Genomic DNA, 13,687 nt, shown 5'->3' on the forward strand with positions numbered 1-13,687 from the left:
TTTGAAGAATCTGAAATATAATTATATTTGGATTTGTTTAACACTTCTTTGGTTACTACATAATTCCAAATGTGTTATTTCAAAGTTTTGATTCTACTTATTCTACAATGAAGAAAATAGTAAAAATAAAGCCAAACCCTTGAACGAGTAGGTGTATCCAAACTTTTGACTGGTACAGTATGTTTTTTCATGGATTTTCTCATCCAGATTCCTGTCATGTTTTGCAGTCAGCGTTCATGGACCTCACAGTTCAGTTGGATAACTCTGTCTGTGCCTTTTATTGACTCTTGAAGGAATTTCTTCTTCAATTAGTTTTGCCTAATTGATTGATTCTCTTTCTGTCTGTCTTGTCTCCCCTCTATGGTTTGGCTCTGGTTTGTAGCCAGAGAACCTGCTCCTGGCCAGTAAGCTGAAAGGAGCCGCGGTGAAGTTGGCTGACTTTGGGCTGGCCATCGAGGTGCAGGGAGATGAGCAGGCGTGGTTTGGTAAGAGTTTGACTTTAAACATTCAAATGTACATTACATAAAAGAGTAATGCTAGCAATGACAAAGATGGAAGACCTACAATGACAGGAAGTCAATCTTCAGACTTTCTTCTGATGTCATAAACTATTGACCGGTATCCCATCTTTTCTTTCCAAAACACTTGAGCATGCTGTCGCTGACCAACTCTCTCGTAATTTCTCTCAGAATGATCTTCTTGTCCCTAACCAGTCAGGCTTCAAGACTGGTCACTCAACCTAGACTGCTCTCGTCTGTGTCATGGAGGCTCTCCACACTGACAAAGCTGACTCTCCCTCTTCTATTCTCATCCTCCTAGATCTATCCGCTGCCTTTGACACCTTGAACCATCAGATCTTCCTCTCCACCCTCTCAGGGCTTGGTCTCTCATGCTCTGCACACTCTTTACATCCTACCTGGCAGGCCGCTCCTACCAGGTGACGTGGAGAGGATCTGTGTCTGCACCACATGCTCTCACTACTGGTGTTCCCCAGGGCTCAGGTCTGGGCCCTCTCATCTTTTCTCTAAACACCAAATAACTTGGGGCCGTCAAATCCTCGCATGGTCTGTCCTATCATTGCTATGCGGATGAAACTAAACTACTTTTCACCTTTCCCCCTTCTGATATCCGTGCCTATCTCTGCTTGGATGTGGGGCCTCTACCTCAAGTTCAACCTCGACAAGAGAGAGCTGCTCTTCCTCCCTTCTCAATCATGGTTGACAAGTCTACGGTGTCCCCCTTCAAAAGTGCAAATAACCTTTGGCTGACCCTGGACAACACCCTGAGGTTCTCTGCAAACATCAAAGCTCCTGCAGGTTCATGCTCTGCAACATCTGTAGAGTACGACCTCACCTCACACAGGAAACGGCACAGGTCATAATCCAGGCACTGGTCATCTCCCGTCTAGACTACTGTAACTCACTGTTGGCTGAGCTCCCATCTTGTGCCATCAAAGCCTTGCAACTTATCCAGAACCCCGCAGCCTGCCTGGTGTTCAACCTTCCCAAGTTCTCCCATGTCACCCCTCTCCCCCGCACACTGTACTGGATTCAAGTCGAAGCTCGCATCCACTACAAGACCATGGTACTTACCTACTGAACAGCAAGAGGAACTGCCCCTCCCTACCTTCAGGCTATGCTCAAACCCACACACCAACACGAGTACTCTTTTCTGGCACATCTGGTCTCTTGGCTTTTCCCTGATGATAGCACAGTCACTGCCCATCTTCCAAAAACATCTGACACCCTACCTCTTTAAAGAATATATTAAGTAACCTAACACTCACACTTGACTTATTTTTAAAATGTTCTTTCTTACTAGCTCTGACTTTGCTGATAGCTACTTTGTTGAGGAAACATGGACTTAGTATGACTGAGATGTGTGGTTGTCTCACCTAGCTATCTTTAAGGTGCACTAACTGTAAGTCGCTAAATGACTAACATGTAAGTTAAATGTCTTCAGTGAATAAAAAAGGGTGAGCAGTACTCTTTAATGGCATCGATCTTACAACTGCAGTCCTATGGGCCAGTGCCAATACTTTACCTCCACCTCTCCTCCTTCCCCATCCCGCCATCCTCTTTCTGTTTTATCATCCTGCCCTCCTCTGTACCTCTTTCATCCCACCACCCTCTCTTCTGCTCATCCCTCCACTCCTTCCATAGCTCTGCTCTCCATCTCGTACTCACTGGCATAATGTCGCTTGGCATTTGCACATCAAGGTAGTGGGCCCAGAGGTTGTGCAATGTGGACAGTAGGGACCCTCACCTTTAATCTGACGACCTTTTGATTTGACCCCCCTTTGTCCATCTCTCCAGACAGAGTGGTTTGAACCTGTCACTTACACCACACTCCAGAGAGAAACAGGGGCCAGCGGGCCTTGGCTGAGTGCCCACATGCATTAATAGATGTATTATTAGATTGGAGTTGAGGAATAAGCTCCAAATTAGCAGATTTGGTCTTATCTAGCCAATGAGACAGAAGTCTGTGCACACTCTGATTTCCAGGGACAGACTGGACATCTCTGATTAGAATTCTGGCTGGTTCTTTCTTGTCAGATCCTAGTGCTACTCATTGATATAGCTCTTCTGAATGGGGATGATAGTTTTTTTTTTGATGGAATGCCGTGTTGGTACACTTCTCTGGCAATGTCATTACATTAGATCCTAGACTTTGGTTTTATTCTTTTTGACATGTTATTTGCTGATGTAGGTTTTGCAGGCACTCCGGGCTACCTCTCTCCAGAGGTCTTGAGGAAGGACCCCTACGGCAAGCCGGTGGATATCTGGGCATGTGGTGAGTGACTCCTCCAACCTGTGTGTGTATGTGTACACATTTTACTATACTTGTGAGTACCAGAAGTCCTCCTAAGAATAGTAAGCCAACTACAATTCAGAGAAGTGTGGACATTTTGCCGGTCCTCACTTGTAAGAAGGCTATAAGGGTTTAGGGTTAGAATTAGGGTTAGGTTTAGGGGTTAAGGTTAGGGAAAGTAGGATTATTAATGGGAATCAAAAAAGTCCTCACAAGTATAGTGAGACATAACTGTGTGTACTAACCCCCTCTGTGTGTGTTCTGTGTGCAGGTGTGGTCCTGTACATTCTCCTGGTTGGCTACCCTCCCTTCTGGGATGAGGACCAGCACAAGCTCTATCAGCAGATCAAGGCTGGTGCCTACGATGTGAGTTTAATTTTTTAAAATTTTTTTATTTTACCTTTATTTTACTAGGCAAGTCAGTTAAGAACAAATTCTTATTTTCAATGACAGCCTAGGAACAGTGGGTAAACTGCCTGTTCAGGGGCAGAACGACAGATTTGTACCTTGTCAGCTCGTGGGTTTGAACTTGCAACCTTCCGGTTACTAGTTCAATGCTCTAACCACTAGGCTACCCAGCCGCCCCAAGTAGTGACCATCTGCCCTCTCTCTCTCTCTCTCTCTCTCTCTCTCTCTCTCTCTCTCTCTCTCTCTCTCTCTCTCTCTCTCTCTCTCTCTCTCTCTCTCTCTCTCTCTCTCTCTCTCTCTCTCTCTCTCTCTCTCTGTCTCACCCTATCTCTTTTTCTTTCTCTCTTTTTCTTTCTCTCTCTCTCTCTCTCTCTCTCTCTCTCTCTCTCTCTCTCTCTCTCTCTCTCTCTCTCTCTCTCACTCTCTCTCTCTCTCTCTCTCTGTTTACCATTCACCACTATGGAATGAGAACAGACGTGTGTGCATTTTTGCGTTTGTGTGTCTTGTTAGTGTCCTTGACTCAGAGTGGTGAGTAATATCTTGTGTGTTTGTGTGGGTAAATCTGTCTATGTCTTTGTGTCTGTCCGTTTACGTACATGTGTCAGTTTGGATGAGGCCTTGGGTGAGAGGGATGGAGGGAGAGCTGTAGGGAAGCAGTGGAGTGATGTTGGTTTGGGCTGGCAGGAGCTTTTAGCAGCTCTCAGGCCATTAACACTGCACTGATGGAAGGAGAGGGGGAACAGCCTCACTCTGTGTGTGTATGGGTGTTTGTGTGTGTGTCCAACAGAGAGAGTGTTTGCCTGTCTGAGTGCACACTTTTGCTCGGGTAGTGTTCCTCGCACGCAATCACGAACGCACACACTTTCAGGTCCCCGCCATGACCCAAGCGGACCCGGTACAGATTTTGCTCTCCTTAATTTTGAAATTGGTTCGCAATAGAGAGCTGTGTTTCCTGCCCATCGATCATGTCAGAGCGGCCCTCTGCAGTTGTTAATCGAGGTGCAGGGGCCTAGTAGACACTACAGCAGTGTGGCGGCCAGGGGCACAGCTCAAACTAGTGCTTGAAGAATCCCCTGGGGCAGGGGTGCCAACCCTCTCTACTGGAGAGCTACTGTACATTCTTGCAGATTTTTGTTCCAACACGAATTTAGCACACATCATTCTGCTAACTACAGTTATCTGTTAACCAGATACTTACTAATTACCTTCTAATTCAGGTTTGGATGTGTTCCAACTGGGTTGGAGCAAAAGCTGGCACACCTAGTAGCTCTCCGGAAGGATTGTGAGGACCAGGCAGGGCATTAGTGTGGGGCAGCCGGACGATTGAAGCGGAAAGACCTGCCTTGACCAGCACTATCTCCTCCTCTTCAGTCTCTTTACCATTGTGCTCACTATTTCAATAAATCTCCATCACAAAGAGCACCAGGCTGTGGCGTGTGTTGAGTGTGTGTCTGTGTATTTGTGTCTGTGTTTGTCCTCGTACCGTCTTGACATAATGTGCACCTCTAACCATTTCTCCACCTCTCTCTCTCTCTCTCTCTCTCTCTCTCTCTCTCTCTCTCTCTCTCTCTCACACACACCCTCTTCTCTCTCCCTCCCTCCCAGTTTCCCTCCCCTGAGTGGGACACAGTGACCCCCGAAGCCAAGAACCTGATTAACCAGATGCTGACTATCAACCCTACCAAGAGGATCACTGCTGACCAGGCCCTCAAGCACCCATGGGTCTGCGTAAGTCACCCCGTCACCGTCACGTCATTCACCTTGGGTTTTACTTGAGGATGGAATCGGTACTGCGTTCCGGTGACGTTGGCCCCATCATACCTCCGTAACTGGTGCTGCCACGGCCTAGTCATTGATCTGTTGTTCAATCTCCTCTTTCCTGTCCTCCTCTTCCCCCGCCGCGATCCAGCAACGCTCCACTGTGGCTTCCATGATGCATCGTCAAGAGACCGTGGAGTGCCTGCGCAAGTTCAACGCCAGGAGAAAACTCAAGGTGTGTGCAGACACGCACGAGCGCACACAACAGCACACGTATATATCCCATCTGTTGTGTTAGAGAGATGGTATACACCCCTTGTCCTTTGCACTAACCTTGTATTCTGTGTCTTCCCCAGGGAGCCATCCTCACCACCATGCTGGTGACCAGAAACTTCTCAGGTGAGGGGGGGGGGCACCTGGGGGTTCGCATTTAGAATGGCATTAGCGTCGTTCTAAGTTCGAGTAAGTCAAAATGATTCCACGATGGACAATGATACATTCTGTTTCTTCGGAAGTGTTGAGTAACATAAAGTGGGTTTGGTGCCCTTACCGCCGATTGAATTGCCCTTAGAGAGGAAACTTGAAGACTTAGTATAATGTCTCTGAACCCGAAATATGTCCTGAGTAGATGCGTTGAGGTGTCCCGCTGTCATACAGACGTTATAAATACAATCATGTCACTTGTAATAAGGACTTGTAGAGTAGGTTGTTTGTCCTTGTATGAATCTACAAGCCACATGCGTCCCAGGAATACTGGGATACTAAGTTGTGTCCTGCGTCCCAGGAATACTGGGATACTAAGTTGTGTCCTGCGGCCCAGGAATACTGGGATACTAAGTTGTGACCTGCGGCCCAGGAATACTGGGATACTAAGTTGTGTCCTGCGGCCCAGGAATACTGGGATACTAAGTTGTGTCCTGCGGCCCAGGAATACTGGGATACTAAGTTGTGTCCTGCGTCCCAGGAATACTGGGGTACTAAGTTGTGTCCTGCGTCCCAGGAATACTGGGATACTAAGTTGTGTCCTGCGTCCCAGGAATACTGGGATACTAAGTTGTGTCCTGCGGCCCAGGAATACTGGGATACTAAGTTGTGTCCTGCGGCCCAGGAATACTGGGATACTAAGTTGTGTCCTGCGGCCCAGGAATACTGGGATACTAAGTTGTGTCCTGCGGCCCAGGAATACTGGGATACTAAGTTGTGTCCTGCGGCCCAGGAATACTGGGATACTAAGTTGTGTCCTGCGGCCCAGGTTTCCTCGCAGCACGTGAAGAGCTTGTCTCAGCCACGTCCGAAGGCCTTTCTGTAAAGCACTATCGTGGAGGACAGACATCAGTCATAGAGCTCTGTGCTCTTAAGAAGGTAGTGTTGTGTGTACGATGTTGCTTCATAACACCGCGTAGCTGTCACTTGTCGATCTCAGTGTTTTATGTGGCTATTTTTGAATAACCGGTTGTGATCGATGATGGGCCGTTGAAGGTGTTTTTGCTAACATTGAGTGTGCACACTGGGGTAAGTATCAGTATCTGGTAGGATGTACAGTTTGGAACCCATGGATGGATGTATCCATGGACTCCAAATCCCCCCCCCCCATGACATGAAAATGGTGGGTGAGTTGAGTGAAGCTGGGACCAGGCACTTAAAGAAGGATGTGACACTGTGCTCTATAGAGGCTCCGCCTATCCAACTGAATGCCTCTCTGTCCAATAGTGGGCCGACAGCACACCAGCCCCGCAGCCACCACCAGCACGGCTGCTCTGGCATCAGAAGGTATGTCAGTCAGGGCAGGGGAGCCGCAGCAACCTGGCACTGTGCTAACACTGCCCCCTGGTCTGGTTAGCATGTGGCCCGGGGTGCCAGCCACTGACTATTGGTTGCCCCACCAGCTCGCACACTGGCACGTACTGTACTGCTCCGGAGTGGCCTTTCACACACACACAACACCCTCTGCCCCCCAAACCCTCTCCTTCCCTCTCCACGCCCGCACAACACCCTCTGAGTGATCCATGACTATGGACCAAGGCTGGCCCTACCTAAGGCTTAGAACGCAGGACCCTAACCTGTGCTTTACAAACACCTTGTTCTATGGGCCCATTCATATGATTTTAAGACCTGTCACAGCCTTGTTATGGTGTTTAGAAGGCAGGTACCTGGTAACTGACAGGGTGACACTCAAAATGCATTATGGTTTTGTATTCATGAGCCATGGACAGATCACATTAGAACTGTGTGATGTTCCACTGACATTAGAACTGAAGGTGATAGTCATACTTTTTATGGTCACATCCACACACACCGACACACACCCACGCACACGCACACACTCCCACGCACACGCACACACACCCACGCACGCACACACACCCACGCACACCTGCCCACACACTCACTCACGCACACATGCGCACACACATACACACACCCACACACAGACACACACACTCTCACCAAATCAGGGAAGATGTCGGAGAGGAAATGCAGTTAGCCTGCTATATTCAGGCTGGCCTGAGGCTATGCCTCGTAACTCCTTCTGCCGTAGCGCTGCTGTGTGATAGCACACAACAATCTCCTTTCCATAATAATTCCATTAGTCAGGTGCATTATCTATTTGGCTTTACCTTATCCATGTTGTTGCCGCTGACACAGGTCTTACTTTCTCTCCGTTTATTCAGACTGATTTCAGACCTGTAACATAACCTAGTTAATGCACTCTCAGTCACAACAGGACAATGTGTGTATGTGCATGCACAATATGCGTGCCAGTCTACATACTGCCGAGTGTGAGCATGTCTCTCTTTCTTTCCACCAAATAAAGCTTTGTCAACAAACATTTGGGCAGTCTTGGCCCTAATTAATAAGGACTAAAAACAAACAATCGGTTACCCGGTTACCTTTGCCTCGCAAATAAGTCCAGTTAAGATCCACAGATCCTAGTCAATGCCCAGCTGATCGCCCAGTCTATCTCTGCCCATACTCCACAGCATTCCTCTGCATGGCTTGGTACCTCCAGCAAGCCAGCATGTATCTGTGCCTCTGTCAGCCTGCATGGGTTACCAGATGCACCGGAGTGGTTCTGATTTCTCTCTCTTGCTTTATCTCTGGCGTCTTGCTTGCTCCGTTTGATTTCTTCCTGTCTGTACTTTCCTATGGGTGAAAGGAAGTACACTTCTGTCACAGGCTGCTTGAGTTGGCTGGTCTAACACTTGGACCCCGACCCTGCCCTTTCTGTTGCTGTTTGTTTGGTGACTTGTTTCTGACCCCCTGATCATGATCTTACAACTCTCCCACAACGATGATAGATGGTATTCACTTCTTTTAATTGCAGCGGTTGAAAGAGGATATACTGCTTATGGCTTACGCCTGCAATACAGTCTTTAGATGCTTAGATCCAATCTATACCAGGCGGCAGGCAGGGTGTCTCCCTTTTATCCCTGTGATGCACTCTTTAACTGAGCTGCACTCTGGGAGCTGTTAGTTTGCTGTGGATAATGCATGCCGAGCTTATGATATGACCCACGAAGCACCTTATCGCATGAAGCACCTGCGAACGAGCCTGAGACTGTTTGCCTGCAGTCGTCGTTGTCACTTTATATGAAGATCAAGATACTGAATATTGATTTTTTTTTTATCTTGTGTTCTTTTCCTTGCCCTCCTTCCTAATTGTTTCAATGGAAGCTAAGGGATTTTGAGGATCTTTGAAACCTGATTGATGCTTATCATACAGTGGGGCAAAAAAAGTATTTAGTCAGCCACCAATTGTGCAAGTTCTCCCACTTAAAAAGATGAGAGAGGCCTGTAAGAAGTTACAGGTCTGTGAGAGCCAGAAATCTTGCTTGTTTGTAGGTGACCAAATACGTATTTTCCATCATAATTTGCAAATAAATTCATTAAAAATCCTACAACGTGATTTTCTGGATTTTTTTCTCTCATTTTGTCTGTCATAGTTGAAGTGTACCTATGATGAAAATTACAGGCCTCTCTCATCTTTTTAAGTGGGAGAACTTGCGCAATTGGTGGCTGACTAAATACGTTTTTTGCCCCACTGTATATGTGTGTGAGGGTTTCTGTCCATCTCTGTGTGTCTCTTTCTGTTTTATGTGGCTCTCTCTCTGTCGTTTTTCTTTTTCTATGTGAGCGTATGCTCTGTGCTGTAATGTATGTACAGTGTGTGTGGCGTGGAGACAATGTATGTGATAATATGTCTGTGGGGCATGCCTAAAAGGAAACGGTACTGTGTTGTACCACCCAGTTCTCACTGTACATACCCTACTCCCTACAGTATGTACTATTCAAGTCTTGAGCATCAGATGACTCCTGAGCAGTTCTTCACCTCGGTGACCACAGAGACACTGTCCTCTATTTTTCTGACCTATGTTTCCTACAGTATTATGGTTCCAGGTTGATTGATGCGGGTTGGTAGAAACCGGAAACATCCGGTTTTCAGGGATACAGTATCTTCAACCTAGCTTCCTCTTCCCCTGGAAACCGGATGTGGGGACCACCGCTCAGGCGTTTCCTTAACGCCTGCTACGTTAGGTTATTCATGTCCTTAACGTCTGTCCCTCTCCCTCTTCTGTTTCAGCATGCAAAAGTTTACTAAACAAAAAATCGGATGGTGGAGTGAAGGTAAGTGGGCTGTATGGAAGTTCTGTGCCTCTCTTCTTTTTCTATTCTCTTTTGAATGCTCTCTCTGTCTCTGTCTCTCTCTGTTTCTGTCTGTCTCTCTCTGTCTCTCTCTCTCTCTCTCCCTGAGAAGTATGTAGGCGTTAGGAAACAGATTTCCTGTGTATACTGTTGGAATGGAAAGAAAAGCGTTTTGGTCTCCCCTTCCGCAAGACATCTTATTAAGACATCTCACAACTCAGTGTCTGTAATGTATATAAAACGACAGACAGTTTAAATAATATTATCACTTGCTAGGGGGAATGATATAAGGTTATTGTAGGTAAATATTACTTCACTGTCCATCTCAGCTGTCCAGATTTTATAGCGTATATAGTCTACACCCATAGTAAAGTTATGATTTGTGTGTATATGTGTGAGTGTGTTTGTGTATTTTTGTGTGTGTGGATATGTGTGACTGTGTGAAGACAGCTAGCACAGAAAGGCAATAATGCTTTTTTGTCCACTAATTCCTACCGTGGGCCCCTCTAACGGGACCAGTGAGTTGTAGCTGGCAGCTGATGGACAGTTCATTTCACATTTGAGAACGGGAGAATGGAGTTAAAAGTCATTTTTTCTGTGCAACTAAAGAGGAACAAAGAGCCTGCGTTATGAACAGTCTTTCTAAAAAACGGACTTAGCTAAGCATGATCTTTTCCACAATTCCTGTGGTGCAGCGAACCTCCCTCTGATCCTAAGGGATTTGAGAGATCTCCCTGTTCAACTATAGTTGGTTTCAACAAGGAGTCAGTGCATGCAGTGAAGTGCCGTGATCAACAAAGGCCAAACAATACCCAGGTTTAAAGCAACACAACCCACCTTAACGTGAAAAAGAAAAAGCTGCACACCGTAGTAGCACCGATGCAATCATTTATTCACCAATGTTTCGACAGCTGTCTTTATCAGGGTTTCATGTCAAACCACGCAGGTCACAAGTATTTATAAACTGGGTGGTTCGAACCCTGAATGCTGATTGGCTGACAGCCGTGGTATATCAGACCATATATCACAGGTATGACAAAGCATTTCTTTTTACTGCTCTAATTATGTTGGTAACAAGTTTACAATAGTAATAAGGCACCTCGGGGGTTTGTGGTATATGGCCAATATACCAGTAGTCATTTTTTTGGGTGTCTGTACTTTACTTTAAATATGTATATATTTGACTACTTTTACTTTTACTTCACTACATTCCTAAAGAAAGTAATGTACTTTTTACTCCATGCAATTTCCCTTACACCCAAAAGTACTCATTCCATTTTGAAGGCTTAGCAGGACAGGAAAATGGCCCAATTCACGCACTTACCAAGAGAACATCCCTGGTCATCCCTACTGCCACTGATCTGGTGGACTCACTAAACACATGCTTCATTTGTAAATTATGTCTGAGTGATGGAGTGTACCCCTGGTTATCCGTGAATGTAAAAAAAAACATTCAATGGTGCCTCTGCTTTGCTTAATATAAGGAATTTGTAGGATTATTTAAGTATATTTAATATATTTAAATACTTTTAGCTTTTTACTCAAGTAATATTTTACTGGGTGACTTTCACTTTTTCTTGAGTCATTTTCTATTAAGGTATCTTTACTTTTACTTAAGTATGACAATTGGGTATTTTCGCAACCACTGCAATATCCCATGGCTAAGGGATATATCCAGGCACTCTGCGTTGCATCGCACATAAGAACAGCCCTTAGCCATGGTATATTGGCCATATACCACACCTCCTTGCCCCTTATTGCTTAAATATAGGTTTCCATTGGACACATTTTATTTTTATTTCACCTTTATTTAACCAGGCAAGTTGAGAACAAGTTCTCATTTACAACTGTGACCTGGCCAAGATAAAGCAAAACAGTTCGACACATACAACGACACAGAGTTACACATGGAGTAAAACAATCATACAGTCAATAATACAGTAGAAAAATAAGTCTATATACAATGTGAGCAAATGAGGTGAGATAAGGGAGGTAAAGGCAAAAAAACAACAACAACAAAAAAGGCCATGGTGGCGAAGTAAATACAATATAGCAAGTAAAACACTGGAATGGTAGATTTGCAGTGGAATAATGTGCAAGGTAGAGATAGAAATAATGGGGTGCAGAGGAGCAAAATAAATCAATACAGTAGGGGTAGTACATGCAGGTGTTTGTAATCATGGCCGACTCTGGCACGATATCATTGGTCAATTTACAAATATCATTAATATATATATATATATAAGATAAGGGTGGAATGGATATCCAACGGTCGTAGATATCATGAAATCAACTAAGTACACAATTGTGACCCACCTTAAGGTTACATCACATGCACACACACATTAAGAATTTAAGTTCCAGGAGATTTTCAAACTATTTTATTTTAGCTGGCAAAATGTGTCGAATATTAATAGGGATCTGCCCCTTTTTTTCAATTTTCACCTAAAATGACATACCCAAATCTAAATGCCTGTAGCTCAGGCATTGAAGCAAGGATATGCATATTCTTGATACCATTTGACAGGAAACACTGAAGTTTGTGGAAATGTGAAGGAATGTAAGAGAATATAACACATTAGATCTGGTAAAAGAAAATACAAAGAAAAAAAACAACCGTTTTTTGTATTTTTTTTGTACCATCTTTGAAATGCAAGAGAAAGGACATAATGTATTATTCCAGCCAATTTCTGCCAATATCAAATATGTCTATGTCCTGGGAAATGTTCTTGTTCTTACAACCTCATGCTAATCGCATTAGCCTACGCTAGCTCAATCGTCCCGTGGGGGACCCACCGATCCTGAAGTTAATAGATCCATATTGCTTTACAGCTATGTCATTTTGTTTTATTGTTAGGAAGCCCTCTCTCTATGTTTCCCATTTGTCCCTCTCAAAGCTCTTGTGGTGCTTTCTTTCTCTTTGGGATCTAACTGGAAGCTTTATTTGTCCTATTTTTATTGGTTCCTTTTTCCCTATGATGCCCTGTTTTTTCCCCTCCTCTCTGTTGCTATCTGTTCAGAAAAGGAAGTCCAGCTCCAGTGTTTGTTTAATGGTGAGATCTGCTCTGTCTTTTCACTCTCTCTCTCTCTTTCTCTCTCGGTTGAGGTGCTAGAGGGTCTGTGGCAGTTTGTCTTGTTGGAATTCCATTGGCTCTCTCAACTCCATCCAACATCCCCCAACATTCTCACCACCAGAACCATTGCCCTTCCGCAGAACATGTACCTACAGTACATGAGCTAAAACACACACACACACACACACTTTCACGTACTGTACACGCACACACATTAACAGATGCACGCACCCGTGCGAGCGCACACACACACATACACACACACACACACACACACACACACACACACACACACACACACACACACACACACACACACACACACACACACACACACACACACACACCATCTGCATTCCCCATCAATGCTCTCCCTAGAAACCAGCCCAAACCTACCTGCCTATGGACTAGCCTACTGTCTCCCCACAGAGTAGGTCCCCTCACTCCACACCTTGGCTCACAGCTCTAGAGTTGCCTAGAAGGAAGCTGTAGGTCAGTGCCAAGCCAAAAACTCAAACCCCTAACCATAGCCAAGGTCTTTCCCTTACAATCATCCAAACAGCAGAAAAAAATGGTCCATAAAAGTAAAACTGCAGCGGAAAAGAAATAGGACATTTGTTCTGTATAGGAGAGAGAACATTTAAAGGGGCTTTTCAGGATCTGTTTGAAAATGGACACACAAGTGACTCTTTCTCTCTGGAGACCCCCCACCCCACCACACATACTTATTACCACCACCATGGCAATGTATCCCATGGCAGCAGGCTTGGCCTAGCAACAGGAATAGGGGGCATTTGTGCCGTTGTAAATATCAATATTTGACCCTCATGTTTTTTTTCTCCTTCACGTCTTTTTTCCAACTTTAGTTTTCTCTGTCTTGGTTGCCCGCAAAAAAATCTTTAGCAGCAACAACCCAGTAGAAACCAAAATGGGTGGAGACTTCACTTGTCTCTTGTGAACAATACATATTTTGGGGACACACTGAAATGGTT

The 13,687-nt window shown here is 45.1% G+C and overlaps 1 protein-coding gene across 12 annotated transcripts in view; it reads left to right on the forward strand.

Moving 5' to 3' along the window:
- Positions 1-13,687, forward strand: part of LOC135512344 (calcium/calmodulin-dependent protein kinase type II subunit gamma-like) — a 137,831-nt gene that overhangs the window by 90,743 nt on the left and 33,401 nt on the right. For 6 of the 12 annotated variants that reach the window (XM_064934281.1, XM_064934286.1, XM_064934282.1 and 3 more), the window contains exons 7-14: positions 383-485; positions 2,710-2,793; positions 3,083-3,177; positions 4,825-4,947; positions 5,129-5,212; positions 5,334-5,376; positions 6,688-6,747; positions 9,560-9,603. In XM_064934281.1, coding sequence (XP_064790353.1) covers positions 383-485; positions 2,710-2,793; positions 3,083-3,177; positions 4,825-4,947; positions 5,129-5,212; positions 5,334-5,376; positions 6,688-6,747; positions 9,560-9,603 — 636 coding nt within the window. Of the gene's footprint in view, positions 1-382; positions 486-2,709; positions 2,794-3,082; positions 3,178-4,824; positions 4,948-5,128; positions 5,213-5,333; positions 5,377-6,687; positions 6,748-9,559; positions 9,604-12,641; positions 12,675-13,687 lie in introns of all 12 variants that reach the window. The other 6 variants (XM_064934284.1, XM_064934293.1, XM_064934290.1 and 3 more) reach the window with 3 other exon arrangements.

Source organism: Oncorhynchus masou, chromosome 24, assembly GCF_036934945.1.
Source record: "Oncorhynchus masou masou isolate Uvic2021 chromosome 24, UVic_Omas_1.1, whole genome shotgun sequence".
Taxonomy (NCBI): domain Eukaryota; kingdom Metazoa; phylum Chordata; class Actinopteri; order Salmoniformes; family Salmonidae; genus Oncorhynchus; species Oncorhynchus masou.